We start from the raw sequence: 19389 nt of genomic DNA, 5'->3' as shown, positions 1-19389 counted from the left end.
ATAAATGCAGGCTTGGTGAGCAGAAGACACTAATTTTAAAAACATTTATTGTTCAAAAACTTTTGACTGGTCGTGTACATTTTCAGAACTTTTATTTTATCTAGTTTTATGGGTTTCCGCTGTTCACTGAGACAGACGGCGGAAGTATACATTCGATAGTGTTGTAATGTGGATGGGATTACGCAGAACGGAACGCGTTGTTCGAATCGTTTGGTATGCGCAATAACTGCGCAGCGTTGTTTGCCTCCAAGACAAAGCTCTCAGTCTGCATGTTCATGGGTGTGTCGACGACTATTTAGCCTGAAGGTTCGGTCTGACTGAATCTCCGTGTGGAAGTAGATCAGCCGTCATGAGTTACGCGATGGTAAGTCATAAAGCTTTAGTAATTAAACAGTAAAGTTTAATTTTAGCAATTAGCTATTGTTGAAAGGAAATACTGCTTTGGCATGCCACCAAGTTTGTTTAACAAGACATTGCTGGTTATCAGGTTATCAGCACAGCATATTGACTAACGTTAGTCCTGGCAGTGGCACTAACTTAAAGATATCATTTGCAGTCATTTGTATTTAAATGACAGTTTCTGTTACATAAAACGAAATCAGCAGACAGTTCTTGTTGAAACAGGACACCAAAGCAAAAACGTCAGAGTTTATTCTAGGAAGTAACGTTACAGATGATTCACTCAGGCATTTAAATTAGTGGAGACCGTTTGTTATTTTTTGAGTCACATTTTAGTTGTGTATATAGCAAATCAATGAATGTATGTTTAGCGTTTATTTAAAATTCTTCATTTTCTGTTAAATGTTTTTAAGGTGGATTTTAAACTCTGCAGTAATGTGTATTTAAGTCCACTACAGTTGCAGTGACTGTTGGAGTGGTGCTGGTCTCAACAGCGGGTCTGCTGGGGTATTATTACTTGAACAGGAAAAGGAAGCCACAGATTACCCTGATTGATTCCTCTGAAAAATACAAATTGAGACTAGTAGACAAAGAGGTATGTGCTAGAATTTATATATGTGCTACTGACAAGATGCTGTGTCCAAATTAAGACTCTTTCTTTCTTTTCCTACAGGTCATAAGCCATGATACCCGCAGGTTTCGGTTCGCCCTGCCCAGCCCAGAGCACATTTTGGGATTACCAGTGGGTAGGTAGTCTTTGAGGACTGGCTGCTTGGTCAGTTGTTTCCCTGCTGCTTGCACAAAGATTGTAGGGTTTGGTCTGAAGCGTGCTGAAATCCCACACCTGTCCTGTCGAGTAGACTGCATTGGATAGGAACTGTGTGCTAAATGATAAATGAGTTTAGGATTTGAAAAGCAGCTTGTTTAAATGCATTTGCTGGAGAGTATTCACAGACATTTAGACATATTTGACAGCACTAAATTCTGGTGGTCCAAAACATTGTGTGAGCCAACTAAGAAATGCAAACAAATGTTAAGGACCGCCTGCTTGCTTTTCAATCAACCTTTGCAATAAAACAAACAAATGCAAATTCTGTCATTAATTACTCCACCCTCATGTCATTTTAAAACCTTAAGACCATTCATCTTTGGAACACAAATTAGGATGAGACAAGATAAGTTGGTAAAGAAAATCATCTTTGTTTTCTTTACGCACAAAAAAAATTCTGGTAGCTTCCTTACCACGTTTCTAAACCTGGGAACATTTTAGTTGTGTTGCTGTCTATAGAGGGTCAGAGAGCTCTTGGATGTCATCAAAAATATCTTAATCTTTATGTTAAACTGCTATAAATTAGTTTTTCCCCACATCAATTTACACTCCATACACCATAATAATGACAAAGCAAAAACCAGATTTGCAAATTTTACAAATTTATTAAAAATAAATCACTGAAATAAGTACATTGCATAAGTATTCATACCCTTAACTCAGTACATAGTTGAAGCACCTTTACAGCCTCAAGTCTTTTTGGGTATGATGTGACAAGCTTTGCACATGTGCATTTGGCAATTGTCTGCCATTCTTTGCCTCACCTTTTCACCTCTCCTAGTTGTTCCAATCGTCTTCCATTATGGATAATGCTTCTGTGAACCTTCAATGCAGCAGATTCTTTTCTGAACCCTTAACGCAAGTCTGTCACTGAGATCTACAGGCAGTTATCTTGACCTCAGGACTTGATTTTTGCTCTGATATGCATTTTCAGCTGTTAGACCTTTTCTGAGAGGTGTGTGCCTTTCTAAATCATACTCATTCAAATGAATTTGCCACAGTTTAACTCCACTCGAAGTGTAGTAACATCTAGAAGCAATATGAATGCTCCTGAGCTAAATTTCGAGTGTCCCAGAAAAGGGTATGAATACTTATGCAACAGGATCTTTTCAGTTTTTTATTTTTAATAAATTTGCACAAATATTAAAAACCTATTTTTTTGCTTTGCCATTATGGAGTAGGGAGTGTAGATTGTGGAGGGAAAAGGGTAATTTAAAGTAGTTTAACATAAGGCAGCAACATAACAAAATGTGAAAAAAAAAAATGAAGGGGTATGAATAATTTCGCAAGGCACTGTACATATAAATAATATTTCTTGAGTAAATGGGCCATTCTACAGAATTGGTTCAAAGTCAGAGTTGGAAACGTCTCAAATTGTATAATATCTAAGGTACACATTTCTAGTAATGGTGCAGTGAATTTTATGGGATTGCACCCCAAAAAAAAAAAGATGTCACTACCAAAACGTCACTTAATATTTTGGTTGTGACTGTTTCAGTGGTGACAATTATATGAGGTAATTCCAAAAAAAACAAAGGTGTAACTACCGAAACAATACCAAATGTTTTTCAGTTGTGACTGTTACGGTAGTGACAATTTTATTAGATAAACCAACAAAAGAACAAAGATGTCACAAACGAAACGCTACCAAATGTTTTTTGGTTGTGACTGTTACGGTAGTGAGAATTTTATTGGATACACCAACAAAAAAAACAAAGATGTCACTATCAACACATCTCCAAATATGTTGGTTGTGACTGTTTCAGTAGTGACAATTTTTTTTTTGGGATAACACCCAAAAAAAACAAAGATGTCACTACCGAAACTTCACCAAATATTTTTCTCAGATTTGTCAAACTTTTGAACACATTTACCTCAAATATATATATATATATAAGCTTACTGATATTTTTTTTATATATCATTGTGGGCTTTAATAAATAATAGTAAAGGAAACTTAGTAATCATCTAAGATTTGAATACAGCATTTGCACTAATTATGAAGAATGACCCATATAGTCGCAAAAGCGAACCCAATTAAGATGCAAGTTACCAGATGTAAACAATAGTGTGTCTCACTTGTGATGGGATCATGTGATACGGATGTTCAGACCTCGTGTAAACAACAACTTGATGGACAGACTAGGGTGTATTAACTATTAATAGTAAAGTACTCTTTCTTCCTGTCTGTCTTTCTCTCTCTCTCTCTCTCTCAAGGCAAGCATGTTTATCTATCTGCCAGGATTGATGGTAATTTGATTGTGCGTCCCTACACACCAGTGTCCAGCGATGATGACAAAGGATTCGTTGACCTCGTTGTGAAGGTTCTGATTGTTTGTATTTCTTGTAAAAGCTCCAGGGGTTTGAATGGTTGTCTAGAGCTGACATATTTCATTCTGCAGATTTATTTTAAGAATGTGCACCCAAAGTTCCCCGAAGGGGGGAAGATGTCCCAGTACTTGGAGAGTTTGAGAATCGGAGATGTGATTGATTTCAGAGGACCAGGAGGTTTGCTGGAGTACAAGGGCCAAGGTCTGACTCAGCGCATTTGTTGTCAATATTTGAGGTTAATGAATTTACAAAGTGGCTTACACCTTACATCTACATCTCCACCCAACAGGTCAATTCGCTATACAGGCCGATAAGAAGAGCCCTGCTGAAACTAAGACTGTAACAACGTTGGGTCTCATAGCTGGAGGAACAGGTAAAGTGTCTTTCTCCTTATTTGTAGTCATAATGAAGCAGTATGATCACTAAAATCATTTGTTCTCCTTTCATTTTAGGCATTACGCCAATGTTGCAGCTGATTCGTGACATTGTCAAAAACGCAAGCGACACAACGACATGCAACCTGCTGTTTGCCAACCAGGTTGGTGTTCCATTAAAAGAGGGATTGTTCCAAAATGAATAAAGGGAAAGTTTATCCAAAAATCCATAGACCTTTGTTCATGTTTAGAGCACAAATTAACATATTTTTGATGAAATCCAAGAGCTTTCTGACCCTGTATAGACATCAACGCAACTTACATGTTCAAGGCCCAGAAAGGTATTAAGGACATTGTTAAAATAGTCTAAGTGAAATCAATAGTTTGTTATGAAGCTACATTTTTGGGTGAACGATCCTATTAATTACAGTTTTATTTTTGTGTCAACTATCCCTGATAAACTATTCATGATGAAATGGTTTGTTCATAAACAAAGTGTTAAATAAACATGATGCTCAGACAGATTCAACTGCTTAGCAAGTCTAAAATGAATCTGTTGACCTTTTTATTTGTCTTCCAGACTGAGAAGGACATTCTGCTGAGGGATGAATTGGAGGAGATTCAGGCGAGGCATCCGGATCGCTTCAAACTCTGGTTCACAGTGGACAGAGCTCCTGCAGGTATGACTTCCTACCTAACCTACCAGATGGTAAAACTTGGTATACACTACTTTACTAAAGTTTGGGGTCAGTTTTATAGTTCTATGACTGTCTCTTAAGCGCTCACCAAGGCTGCTGCATTTATTTGATCAAAAACACAGTTAAAAACAGCAATATCATGAATTATTATTATTACAATTTAAAATTACTGTTTTCTATTTTAATTTACTTTATTATACTTTGGACCCAGAAGAACTTTTACAATTTCTTTCAAAAGTAAATCTTTTATAGAATTTTATGTACACTTTGTTTTATATTGTTTTTCTAATATATAATCTTTGTTTGCCATGAAATAGCCTGTGAAGCTGATGTGGCAGTAAACCTAAATCAAGTCATTTATTATACTTCAATATACTTAAAATATTTATTTCTGTAAAGTCAAAGCTGAATTTTCAGCAGCTATTTGTCCAGTGTCACGTGATCCTTCAGAAATCATTGCTACTTATGAAACATTATCAATGTTGCAAACTGTTGTGCTGCTTAATTTATTTATTTTTTTTTGTTTTGGAAACTATAATTTTTTATTAATCAGTCCTGAAAAAAATATCAAAGGTCTTTACTGTTATGTTTGATCAATTTATTGCATACTTCTAAATAAAATTATTTTTTTTAAATGACTTGATATATAGGGCCCTATAAAGTCCATTTTATTTTTTCTTAATTTTTCCCCACTTTAATTTTTCTAGACTCTAATCAAATTACATTTAAGGCCCTATGAATTGTTTTTTCTTAAATTTAGTTTTATTTTTACCAAATTGTGTTTTCCATTAGTTTTCGTAATGTAAGTTATCATTTAAATGGTTTCATTAAATGTTATAAAAATCAAAAGCATCTCTAAATTAAAAACTTTTTTTTTTTTGCTCAGAAATACTGTTGTATTTACATTTTGGTAAATATCTTTTATGGTAGATATTCCCTTAAAATAATGTTTTAATAATTGTATTAGTAAGTAGTACTATATTTCTGTCACAGGTTCTTCAAATTAAACCGAATATTTATTTTGACAGGTTGATGTAAAGACCTTTATGTTTGTCTGTTTATATTTGATATGACGGTAGTTTTTCTCACAAGAAACGGTAAAAGAGCAGTTCTAGAGATTATGTATTCACAGACACTAGTCCATATAGTGTTTTGATTTAAATGTACTGACCTACTTTTAATTTATTCATCCAAATTTTGGCAAATTCCATGTTGTATAGTAACATTATGATTTTACGATTCCGTCCACATTTTCCTCATTGTGGAAATCATAGGGCCCTAGATATTCTATGATGAGTATTTTTAATTTCTGAATGTCTGAATATTTCATTTAGTTCATATCCAAATATGTTCAAGTCAAATATGTCATTGTGATACAACTTTTTCAAAAAAGGGAAACCAAAGTACATTTCTAAGAATTGACACAACTGACTACATTTTTCTTTTTATTCATTATATGTGACCCTGGACCACAAAACCTGTCATAAGTAGCACAGATAAATTTGTAGCAATAGCCAACAATACATTGTATTGGTCAAAATTATCGATTTTTCTTTTATGCCAAAAATCATTAGGATATTAAGTAAATATTCCATGAAGATATTTTGGATATTTCCTACTGTAAATATATCAAAACCTAATTTTTGATTTGTAATATGTTCAAATAGTTGTATCTTGGCCAAATACTGTCCTATCCTAACAAACATTAATGGACAGCTTAATTATTTAACTTTCAGATGATGTAAAATGAAAAATGTATATTTAAAAAAAAAATCACCTCTTTTTGACCCCACATTATGGCTTCTCTTTGGCATTGACCTGTATTTATGTGTCTGCAGATTGGGAGTACAGTCAGGGCTTCATCAATGCTGAGATGATTGAGGAGCACCTGCCTCCACCCAGTGATGACTCCATGATCCTCATGTGTGGTCCACCTCCCATGATCCAGTTTGCCTGTAATCCCAACCTGGACAAACTGGGCTACCGGCAGAGCCAACGCTTCGTCTATTAGACCGTTCTCAAAGCTCAGGGCCCAGGCATGAATTACTCCAAAGATACTAAGTTGCACACAATCGTGTTTAAGCAAATATAGCATTACAAATCTGATCATATATATAGCAAATATCCTTTTTATAGACAGTATATAATAAATATTAAATGCTTAAGTGCTAGTCTGTCCAGAGATAATTGGTTCTTTATATTAAAAGCCTGTCATTCTGTAATACGATACAGAGACGGTCTTTATGATGACTATTGTGGCTTGATGTGCCTACAAGCTTATAAAAAACTATTTAATGCACTTAAAAAGCACCAGTGTGTTAAGACACCTGCTTGCTGAATATTATATTTCATGTGCCTGTGTGACATAACTGGCATTCATGTTTATTGTATGTATACATTGTTAAAAAATGTCTTTGCTGTCACTGGAGTATTTTTGTATGCATGCTACACTCCTTATATGTTTATGTTAAAATGCAGTGCAGTTGTTTTATATCAAATGCCCTAAAGGAGAAGCAACAAAGAAATGCTTAATAAAGTGTTTTCACTGGCATCTTGTTTTTAGCATTACATACCCATTTCTGAGGATTTTATGTATGTTTTGGATGTACGACGCTCACGTTTGCATTGACTGAGATTATAAAGACAGACTAGGATGAGGATTGGGGATTATAGGAGATTGTCAGCTAAGGCCAGCTGGTTGAGCTCCATCTTGAAAGACCGATAGTAGGATTTTTATCTTCCTAAAGCCTGCCAGCACGTGCTGGATAAATGTGACCATCACACAAACACTCTGTGGTATGGTAAAGCGCTTCAGTATTTTCTGTGGAGCCCTCAGATGGATGTTCAACCGCCACTGTCTGGTCTTTTACAATAAAATAAATCACCTCCTAGAGATTACAGCTCTAAATTTGGAAACATCCACAAGAACCATCAAATAAATGGGTTAGTGCCTGTAAAGAGCGCTGTGGGGACTTTGCGAACTCACCGTTCGCCAGCAGGCGGCGCCATCGCGGCGTTATTTCAAACACAACAGAGCCAGTTTGAACTCGCCGTCTGACATACAGCAGCTTTCAACTCTTTTATTTCTCAATCCTGCTGGTGTTTGCTGGCCATCCGGAAGAGATCCCATTTCTTTAACAACAGATCAGGACATCAGGTAACCTCCTGCACGGTAAAATGCGTCGTTATTTCAATGTAACGGTAAAATTGTGCTTCCTGTGTTTTTGTGAACGCATTCAGACACTGTAGTTTAGCGGTGCGCAGCGTTTTTTGTGTCTCAATGCTAACCTTCTCTATTACAACAGCTTTGGGGTTTTAAAGGGGCTTAATTTCGTACTAACGTTAATTAATTTATCGTTGATAGAGACCAAATGATTCAGTTGCTGTTATATCATTATTGCTATGTTATGTGTTTTGTAAGTGTTGTTAATGACGTGTACCGGTGTTTTTGACTGCTCGTCCCCTAAAATTTAAAGCCCGTTGTTAGCTAGCAGGCTAATTACCGTTAGTCATGCTTATGAGCTTTATGATGCCATACAGAGATTAATATCAGTTATATTGGGTTTATTTCGAAATCTACGGAGATGCCTACCTAGACAGTGTATTTGGAAACATATGTGCGTTCAAACCTCCGATTCGAATTAATTGTGAGGATTTTGATTCATCCCAGTGATTCGAATCTTTTAACTCCGTTTACAAAATAAGATTCGTTCAGTGGCCGATTCGTTCGAGTCTTATTATGCAGTATGTGGGCCTTTCTACAGAATTGATTCAAAGTCAGAGTTGGAAACAACAAATTTTGAATTTATGCTAATTGTATAATATCCAAGGTACACATTAGTAATTGCACAGGTAATTTTCATATTGTATTTTCAGAAAGTTTTGGAATATTTGTCTTCTCCCCAAATTTGTCATTGCCGAAATTTAATTAGAAGGGTTATATTGACCTATTAAGATTTTGCTCACATTTACATATATTATCCTTAAGATTATCTATAAGCTAGTGTGCTTCAAAACGACGACAAAATTCGCGTTTACAAGATATGGGCATTCAAAACTTACAGTCTCGTCACTTCCGCCAATATGAATCAACGATTTTGATGATATCACCGTGCACTTCAGTTTCTCATCAAACGTTCTGTCCAATAAAATGCTCTCTAGAGTCCGTATTGTCCCGCCCCCTACACAGAGACGCAATACACGGAGCAGATCATATGCGCTCATATGTGCAATCGGCATGTATTAAACTACACAGCCTCAGCATGATTATGAGTTTCATATTGAATCTGTGGGGTAATTTATTAGTCTGTGGCTGTCATAAGCTACAAATGCGGCTTTACCGAGCTTAACGGCTCTGGCCCGAAGAGATATAAATGTAACGCTATTGGCTATTCAAAATAAGTGGGCGGGGCTGGGCGATATGTTTTTGTTTCAGTTAAAAGCACGGCACCACATAGAATAACGCTGCGTGTTTCAAGGCACTTCAGTGGACCTTTAAAAGTTTTCAGAGGTAAATCAATACCAATTACAATTTGAACAATATTGTTGTTGTAAAATGAGATTTGTTGTATTTTTAATCCAATTTTTCTTTGTAAATGGCAAAAAGTTGATCATCCTGATTTCAAAGTTATAGATTTATTAGGTTGAATATAGATTTAACCAAAACCTACCTATTTTTGACGAAAAAAATCCCATGTTTCAGTCATAACTGCACATTTTTGGTAGTGACAGTAATGTTTTGGTAGCAACCACATTACAGAATTTTAACCCACATACTAAAATACAAAAAAAAAATGCATAACTGTACTAAAATTTTGTTTATTTCCCCCCAAATAAAGCATTACTACTAAAACAATAAAGACATGTTTACCAAATGTTTAGGTCTTGACTATTTCGTTAGTGACAATTTTAGATACTTTTGAACCTAGCTCAAAGATGCTAATCAGCACATGGTTAGCTAGCACAGTTCTGGACAGTGGTATACATATAAAAACTAAATATTATGGAAAAACATCCAAAAAGGTGTTTAACTGCAAAAAAAGGGGTTTGGTAGTGAGGTTCCTTAAAGTTACATACAGATTTTCAGAGTTTTGAACACATTTACCTCAAAATGATGGGGCCTATCTACTTACACCTTGTAGCTATGAGAGAGAGAGACATGTAAATCTGTCCTGATCATAAATGTAGGGGTGTGGTTAACATTATGAGCTCAAAAATATATTTTTAAAAACAACAATGGAATAAAATGCAAAAATTATTTCAATATCATTTTCATAAATTGAAATGTAGGAGTTAAGTTTCAGGACAGCCACTCCCAAAAAGTACCTGATAAATGATCATTTTAAACATATTAAGCTTACTGATATTTTCTATGTTATTGTGGGTTTCAGTAGATAATAGGAGGATCTTAGTAAACATCTAAGATTTGAATACTTAAATGCTTTTTAAATGTGTTTTTTAGTTGTGGAACAGCAGTTTGCACCAATTCTGTAGAATGGCCCATATAAACGTGTTTGTTTACGGTTGTTCGGTTTTTGTCAACTGCTGGACATTATTTTTGGTCAAGCTCTCAACAACCGTTCTAAAATAAATAGATAAGAATTTCAAAAACATTTTCACACATCCACAATTCTTCCTCACAAACAAAATGTCTGATTCATTCTTGAGCAAAATCAGAGTTTTGTTTAAATAGTGCAACAGTGTCTGCCCACTTTTTCCAATAGAGTGGGGAAAGTATGACATCACTTTATAGGCCAATCGGCTGTTAGCATCTCACTGTTTCCCTCGACAAAAAGCAAATAGGATTTTTCCATAGGCTTTTGGATTATCGCCAAAAAAATAAGCTCTGTGTTCAACCATAGTTCATCAAACTTATATGTATTGTCAATCAAGTTAATCTTCACAAAATATAACTTTTATGAATTTTGAAGCCTAAATAAAAGCACCAGAACTTAAAAGCTAAACTTAAAAGCAAACAACACCACTATGTTTTTTAACTAAACTTTTTCCAATTTTTTTTACATGTTCAGTAAAAAATATGTACTCTGTTTATGAATTTTAATCCACACCAATCCTTTAAGTACAATTCCAAACTTAAACTGAAATGAGACATAATAAATAGTACAGTGAAAAAATGAAATAATCATAACTGTTAAAGCACATATTTTTGTACATTTCAAAATAAGGTGCATTAAAAGTCAATAAATCCTTGATACTATTCAGTAAAATTCTACTGCATTTAATCTATTAAATAACAACAGAGTGAGCGAGTTTTTGGATATGGTAAGATTAAACCTATTTTAGTGAATAAAGTATCACTTTTGTGACCCAGGACCACAAAACCAGTCATAAGGGTAAATATTTTGGAATTCAATTTAAATAAATAAGCTTTCCATTGATGTATGGTTTGTGAGAATAGAACAATATTTGGCCCAGATACAACTATTTGAAAATCTGGAATCTGAGGGTGCAAAAAAATCAAAATATTGAGAAAAATCGCCTTTATATTTGTCCAAATAAAGTTCTAGCAATGCATATTACTAATCAAAAATTAAGTTTGGATATATTTACAGTAGGAAATTTACAAAATAGTTTTTCATGGAACATAATCTTTACTTAAAATCCTAAAGAATAATTGATCATTTTGACCCATACAATGTAATTTTGGCTATTGCTACAAATATACCCCTGCTACTTAAGACTGGTTTTGTGTTCTAGGGTCACATGTTTGGATCGTTATGTTATTTTATCCTTGCTTCTAGAAAATCCTCAATCTATATTAGAGGTTGACCGATATTGGATTTTCCCGATACCGGTAGCTAGGTTGATACCAATTAATCAACCAATAGTTTTTTAAAAATGGATACTGAATGGAAACTAAAATAGTGGTCTACTATTTAAAATAAGGGACTGAACCATACTTTGTAAGAAAATGTATTAATATTAATTATATATTGATCATTAAAGTTAGTTCATAGCTCATTAATGTTAACAAAAGCAACTTAAACATTTAAAAATATCAGTAAATGTTGAAATTAACACATTAACCAGGAAAAATACGACTATTCTACAGCATTTATCAATCTTAGTAAATGCTACAAATGGACTATTATTGTGAAGTGTTACCATTTCATATTAACATTCAAGCTAAAGATCTTTAAACATCTACACAAAAGCCATAGTATTAAAATTACATCATATCAGTGTTGTTTTCATCAACGATGACGATGACGAAATCATTTCGTTGACGCCACTTTTTTCCATGACGAAAACGAGACGATGACGAGATAAAAATGGCTCGTTGATGACTAAAACATGACGAGACGTGTGTGAGTTTTCGTTGACGAGACGAGAATAGACGAAAATGTTAGTGGGTGGTCCGTCAGACGTTTAAAATGCATGACATTTCTGCTTATTGTGCATGCAAATCAAAATCTAAAACGTATCTGCCGCTATGGCAAGCCGTTTTAGCATTAAATGCTCTTTGCCATACTAGTATGGCAAGCCGTTTTAGCATTCCATCCTTGTTTGTCTTTTATGTTCTAAAACATTCCTTCATTATTGTAATTATTGGTGAAAATAGTCGATCCGGAAGCTCACATTGTGTTGAACTATAGATCTGCTATTTTCACAACTTATAAGTGACACTACCCAACAGCAAAATACTTACTGACCTACATTAATTTGTTAAAAGACTACTTTTTCCCCTTTTTTTGACTAAAACTAGACTAAAACCTTTTTGACTTTTCGTCGACTAAAACTAGACTAAAACCTTCTTGACTTTTCGTCGACTAAAATTGGACTAAAACTATCACATATAGAAGTGACTAAAATTTGACTAAAACTAATAACCATTTTAGTCCATAAGACTAAGACTAAATCTAAGATGGTTGTCAAAAACAACACTGCATCATATTTGTATCATATTCTTCTATTCTAGAACATTTGATGAATATCTAATCAAAATAACAAAATATTTTAGTCACAAACCAAACAAAAGCCCAGTGTTAAGTCCAGGATATCTCGTATCAATTATCGGCATGGATTTTTGCCAATAACCGATAGTTCCGCCAATCAGCTATCGGTGCTGGTTAATTGCCAAAACCAATAGATCGGTCGACCACTAATCTATATGCTTTCTAACAGATTCATGTGGCCGTAAACATTTAATTTCAACGTGTCTTTAAGCACTTTGCATCATTAATGTTTCACTTTCACCGTGACTAAACTGGTAAATGTGGTGTTTACATGGAATAATCATAATATAAGTGTACCTTATGGTACAAACCCAGAACAGTTCAGTAGGGAAGCGATAGAACAATCATCTTCCATCTGAATACTTTTGTTGCATTTCAGGGCAAAGCAAAAAACATTTTTGAACAAAACTATAAAATGCTGGAAACTATTATTTGGTTATACTATAAATTACACAGACCTTATTTTAGTGGATTTAGTCAAACTCCCATTTAAAAAAAAAAACATTGACTCTTGGGCGATGGAACCAGAAGTGCTAAAATGCTAACTCGCTTTCAGGTTTTTGCCTACGAAGCCATAGTTCGCCCACTCTACAGCTTTGGTTCCTAAACTATTTATGTTAACCCATTAGAATTTTACAAAAGGCTTTGTTTAAGAACCAAACCAACCAGCTACAAAGTGATTCATAACATTACAAATTTTGATTAAACGCACAAAAGTATTTGAAGATCAGGTAAAAAGACAAAGACTTAAAGGCTTTAAATGAAAATTTGGTCATTATTTACTCACCCTCATGTTGTTGCAAACCTGTAAACACAAAAGAAGCTATTTTGAGGAATGCTAGTAACCAAACCGTTACTAATAGCCATTAGTAGGAGGGTGAGTAAATAATGACAGAATTTTCATTTTTGGGTGAACTGTGCCTTTAATGAGGAGGAAAACGCCTAAAATCTTGTGAAACATTTTTGAAGGACACAATTGAATGAATTTATTCTAAAATATGCTTGTTTATTCAATTTAAGTAGCACACAGTGACTAAATTAAGCCTGTCCCATCAGTTAACAACTTTGTAGCTCAAAGTAGGCCTGCTTTTAAAGATTTTATAAGTTATTGTTTAAAAATCAGTTCCTCTATAGAGATTTTTACTACAGAAATTTAACAGTTGCACTCTATTTCAGTGAACGATAAAATTGAGTCAGAGCATGTTAGCGAACAAGAATGATTGAAAAACCACAAATTATAATGTGCCTGTGAATTCCAAATAAGCTGTCATAGTAAACAGCTCTTTAGGTTTTAAAGCGCAGGCAGTGTGAACTACTTTGTAGCATTTTGAGCTATGATAATGATGCCTAGTTGTATTTTGTTGTTTTTTCCCCTCAAGACTGAATGCAATTTCACAGAGAGACAGACATTAGGAGGCAGGTATAGACCTGCCTGTGTTCAAAGCTCCTGCCAGAGGTAAGCCGACTCTTGTTGTTACGGGTCACTGATGTTATCATGACTTGACTTTGGCAGTGAAGTTTTGTTTTGATTGAATGTATTACTTTTGGCCATCAGTGAACTGAAGTGGAGGCTTCAGAGGTCTGCGACGGGTCACTGATGTCAGACCAAATCAGGTCTGCCAGTCATGCGGACTGCCAGGTCATGGAGGAATGCCACGCCCCAGCCGAGGTGGAACTGATGGAGCTGGGTCCCCTGCTGAAGGAGAACGGCCCCGTTGGAGCCAAAGGAGTCCAGTCAGAGGCAAGCCACGTAATTATTAATCTGAATGCATTACAGAGTCTTTCATATTCAGTGCCAGCAGTGTCGCATGCCGCTTTTTAAGCTCTGATTGTATCCACAGGGAGCAAGCGATATCGCTGATGATGAAGAGGAGGATGAAGACGTCGGAGAGGTTCTGACGTTGCCACTGCAGGCTCACCATGCAATGGAGAAGATGGAGGAGTTTGTGCATAAGGTGTGATATTCAAGCAGATCCATTTTAAAGCTTAAACAGAAGTGAAATGCTGAAATTAATGATAAATACATTTTGGTTCTCTAGGTCTGGGAGGGCCGCTGGAGGGTCATTCCCTTTCATGTTCTGCCGGAGTGGTTAAAAGACAACGACTACCTCCTGCACGGTCATAGGCCTCCCATGCCCTCGTTCCGTGCCTGCTTCGGGAGCATTTTCAGGATCCACACAGAGACCGGGAATATCTGGACTCATTTGTTGGGTAAGATTAGGGTTACGGTGTCAAGCCGTCACAGAGAATAGGGGCTATTGTGCACCTCATGAATATATTTAGTGCATTAAGTATGCAGCAGATCAATTACAAGGACAAACACCGCTCTAATTTTGAGAGCATGCAAGATCAGGATACGCCTTTTGCTTATGCCGAAATATAATACTTTTATGTGAACAAATAAAAAAGAATTTTGTCATTAAGATTATAACACTAAAATAATTAATAAAAAATTACTGAAATATATATATATATTAGGGGTGGGCATAGATTAATTTTTTTAATCTAGATTAATCTAGATTAAATTTTGGAATTAATCTAGATTAATCTAGATTAAAATGGCTAATTTGAATTCTGCTGAAGGCATTCAGAATATGTGTGCTACCCAAATAATGACTAAACATGTTACACCGTACTTTTATTTTGACAGTTTGCCGTGAAGTTTCTGTGTATACAGTATGACATGATGCTAGTTTTCTCAAATGAAACGGTAAAAGTGACACTCACAGCAGTTTGGGAGATTGAGTTTATCTGTTCATGTGAGATGCAAATGCCAAAAATTAGCGGGAGCGTCACGTGTGTTTCAGTATGCGTGTAGTAAAAGCGCGTCTCCACCATTCATAGTATGAATTTCATACATACAGCTAGGCAAACGGAACATACCGGATTCATATTAAAACGGTCTTTTTGCATTTCAGTTTTCACAGACACTAGTCCATATCGCGATTTGAATTAAGTGACAGACCAACATTTGATTTATGAATCCAAAAAACGACGAATTTACGTGGCATTTCGCTATAGTAGATTCGGTTTTTATGAATGGAGGACAACGTGATCCCGTCTGTGTTTTGGCGGAGGAGACATAAACGCGCGAACATATTGTGAAAGTCATCATAGCTTGCGTAGTTTAGACCCAGCTCCCAACCCAATTTTGAGAATAGATTAACGGCGATATTTTTTTTATCGCCCGATAAAATTCTCACGTTAACGCAGCACGTTAACGCCGATAACGGCCCACCACTAATATATATACAGTAGTCAACATTCGAAGTAGATCAAAAAACTTCATCAAAGTTGTCCTAAGATAAGAACGGGTATTCTTTTTGGTTTTAGGACAAAATTTAATGAAAGGTTTTGATCCACTTCGAATATATATATATATATATATATATATATATATATATATATATATATGTGTGTGTGTGTACATTTTATAATTTAATATTTATTTTACCTAAAGCAATGCAAATATAACAAAACATTTATATATATATATATATATACATACATACATACATACACACACACACACACACACACACACACACTTTTTTGTTAATATTTATTTTATTTCAAGCAATGCAAATGCTAATGCTAAATGCTTTTTTTTTAATTACTTTGTAATTTAATTTTGAAAAAATGAATTTTATATAATTTATATATAAAGTTTAATATTTATTTTATTTCATGCAACGCAAATATATATAATTAATAAATTATTTATTTTTATATTTATATTATCATTATTTGTATAGTTTATATTATTTATTTTATGTAGAATTTTATTTAAATTTTGAATTTGTTGAATATAATAATATATATAATAAAATATTATTGCAATAAAAAAAACACATTAATGCACAACATTTCTGCTACTTGGTGCTACATAAAGCGTTGTGTAAAGAATGTAGTGTCACCTTTGCCTTCTCAAAGTCCAGATCTTTCCCGATGGTGGACAGCAGGCGGCAGAGACACTCCAGACTCTCCTCGTCGTGGTTCTTCAGCAGTTTGACGATGCAGTCGTGCATGATGGTCTCTGTCAGCATCTTCAGCTTGAACAGCTCGCCAATGAACTTGATGTTGCCTAGCGACCGTCGCCGGGCTTTGTCTTTGGCGTCCTCCAGCTCCTCCTTTAACCTCTGCTTCTCCTCTTCCTGAAGGGCCAGAGACAGGAAGTGATGTTTTATTATGTTTTATTAAATAATAATAATAATAATAATAATAATAATAATACTACACACATACACTGATATATAATAAAAAATACTAAATCATGCAACAAAACAAACAAAGACAGCAAACCTGAAACTTAAAAAAAAAAAAAAAATTATAAAATTAAAATGTAAAATGTAAAATAAAATTATTATTATTTTTCAAAAATAGTAATTATTTTTCTTTATTTTGCAGTTAAACATTACAATTAGTACTTCTTATTTTGTTTAATATTTTTAATTAATTAATAATAGTAATAATGATAAGAACAAAAAAAAGCATAGCAAATCCATAACTTCAAATAAATAAATAAAATATTAATAAAAATGTAACAAAACAGTATACTATTAAATTAAAATAATAAAAATATTTATTAGATAAGTTTTTTTACAGTAAAATATAACAATAATATTTCTTATTTTGTGATTTTATTAAATAACAACAACAACAACAACAAAAAGTCTGACTAAATTGTGCATCCCTACAAACAAGCACAGCAAATCCAAAAATGTAAATAAATAAATAAAAACATTAATCAAATAAAATATAAATAATATGCATTTAAAATAATATAAAATAGTATATTTAAAAAAATAGAATTAAAGAAATTCTTACTTATTAGATTTTTTTATTCTACAGCAAAATATTATAATAGTAATATTTCTTATTTTGTTATAATTCAAATAAATAAAAATATTTATGAAATAAAAATGTAAAAAATACTTTAAAATATTATAAAATAGTATACTATTATATTAAAAAATATATAATTATTTATTTTACAGTAAAATATTACAATAGTAATATTTGCTATTTTGTTTAATATTTTGTTACATAATAATAGTAATTATAATAGTAACAACACAATATCTGGCTAAATTGTGCATCCCTACAAACAAGCACAGCAAATCCATAACATCAAATAAATAAACACATCACAGAAAAACAAAAACAAAAAAACAACAACTTTAAAATATTATAAAATAAAACGGCAAATCCATAACTTCAAATAAATAAATAAAAATATTAATGAAATAAAACATAAAAAAACAATAAAAATATTATACAAAAGTTTACTATATTATTTTTTTTAAGTTTTTTAACTTTACAGTAAAATATTCAAATAGTCATATTTCTTATTTTTGTTAATATTTTATTAAGTAATAATAATAATAACAATATCTGGCTAAATTGTGCATCCCTACAAACAAGCACAGCAAATCCATAACTTCAAATAAATAAATAAAAATATTAATAAAATGAAACATAAAACGTAAAAATATTATACAAAAGTTTACTATATAAAAATAAAAAAAAAGTTTTTTACTTTGCAGTAAAATATTAAAATAGTCATATTTCTTATTTTGGTTAATATTTTATTAAGTAATAATAGTAATAATAATAATAATAATATCTGGCTAAATTGTGCATCCCTACAAACAAGCACGGCAAATCCATAACTTCAAATAAATAAATAAAAATATTAATGAAATAAAACATAAAAAAACAATAAAAATATTATACAAAAGTTTACTATATTATTTTTTTTAAGTTTTTTAACTTTACAGTAAAATATTAAAATAGTCATATTTCTTATTTTGGTTAATATTTTATTAAGTAATAATAGTAATAATAATAATAATAATATCTGGCTAAATTGTGCATCCCTACAAACAAGCACGGCAAATCCATAACTTCAAATAAATAAATAAAAATATTAATAAAATGAAACATAAAAAACCGTAAAAATATTATACAAAAGTTTATTATATTAAAAAAAAAATAATAATAAAGTTTTTTACTTTGCAGTAAAATATTCAAATAGTCATATTTGTTATTTTGGTTAATATTTTATTCAGTAATAATAGTAATAATAATAATAATAATAATAATAATAATAATAATAACAATATCTGGCTAAATTGTGCATCCCTACAAACAAGCACAGCAAATACATAACTTCAAATAAATAAATAAGAATATTAATTAAAAAAAAAACATAAAAAAAGTAAAAATATTATACAAAAGTTTACTATATAAAAATAAAAAAAAGTTTTTTACTTTACAGTAAAATATTCAAATAGTCATATTTCTTATTTTGGTTAATATTTTATTAAGTAATAATAGTAATAATAATAATAATAATAATAATAATAATAATAATATCTGGCTAAATTGTGCATCCCTACAAACAAGCATGGCAAATCCATAACTTCAAATAAATAAATAAAAATATTAATAAAAAAAAAAAAAAAATTAAAAATTATTTTACAAAAGTTTACTATATTAATTTTTTTTTTTTAAAGTTTTTTAACTTTACAGTAAAATATTCAAATAGTCATATTTCTTATTTTGGTTAATATTTTATTAAGTAATAATAATAATAATAATAATAATAATAATAATATCTGGCTAAATTGTGCATCCCTACAAACAAGCACAGCAAATCCATAACTTCAAATAAATAAATAAAAATATTAATAAAAAAAACATAAAAATATTATACAAAAGTTTACTATATTAAAAAAAAAAAAAGTTTTTTACTTTACAGTAAAATATTCAAATAGTCA

At 32.4% G+C, this 19389-nt stretch overlaps 3 protein-coding genes across 4 annotated transcripts in view; 2 read left to right on the top strand and 1 right to left on the bottom strand.

Annotated features, from left to right (window-relative positions):
* Positions 1-249: 249 nt before the first annotated feature.
* cyb5r1 (cytochrome b5 reductase 1) lies at positions 250-7182 on the top strand. Its single transcript, XM_073825919.1, has 9 exons — positions 250-364; positions 848-994; positions 1073-1145; positions 3446-3552; positions 3631-3760; positions 3849-3932; positions 4012-4097; positions 4514-4613; positions 6470-7182. Exons 1-9 carry the CDS (start codon positions 350-352, stop codon positions 6640-6642), a joined length of 915 nt encoding a protein of 304 aa, XP_073682020.1. The 5' UTR covers positions 250-349; the 3' UTR covers positions 6643-7182.
* Positions 7183-7632: 450 nt separating this feature from the next.
* The window catches only part of adipor1a (adiponectin receptor 1a), a 41151-nt gene continuing 29394 nt past the window's right edge, over positions 7633-19389 (top strand). The window contains exons 1-5 of one of the 2 annotated variants that reach the window (XM_073825632.1): positions 7633-7788; positions 13987-14063; positions 14163-14348; positions 14449-14562; positions 14647-14818. In XM_073825632.1, coding sequence (XP_073681733.1) covers positions 14205-14348; positions 14449-14562; positions 14647-14818 — 430 coding nt within the window. In that variant the 5' untranslated portion in view covers positions 7633-7788; positions 13987-14063; positions 14163-14204. Of the gene's footprint in view, positions 7804-13986; positions 14064-14162; positions 14349-14448; positions 14563-14646; positions 14819-19389 lie in introns of both variants that reach the window. The other variant, XM_073825633.1, reaches the window with a different exon arrangement.
* The window catches only part of LOC141294266 (uncharacterized), a 25230-nt gene continuing 22320 nt past the window's right edge, over positions 16480-19389 (bottom strand). The window contains exon 11 of the mRNA XM_073826344.1: positions 16480-16761. Coding sequence (XP_073682445.1) covers positions 16480-16761 — 282 coding nt within the window. The remainder of the gene's footprint in view (positions 16762-19389) is intronic.

Source organism: Garra rufa, chromosome 20 (genome assembly GCF_049309525.1).
Source record: "Garra rufa chromosome 20, GarRuf1.0, whole genome shotgun sequence".
In the NCBI taxonomy this organism is placed as follows: Eukaryota; Metazoa; Chordata; class Actinopteri; order Cypriniformes; family Cyprinidae; genus Garra; species Garra rufa.
Note: the sequence above shows the minus strand (reverse complement) of the source record. Positions and strands in the feature narration are given on the sequence as shown.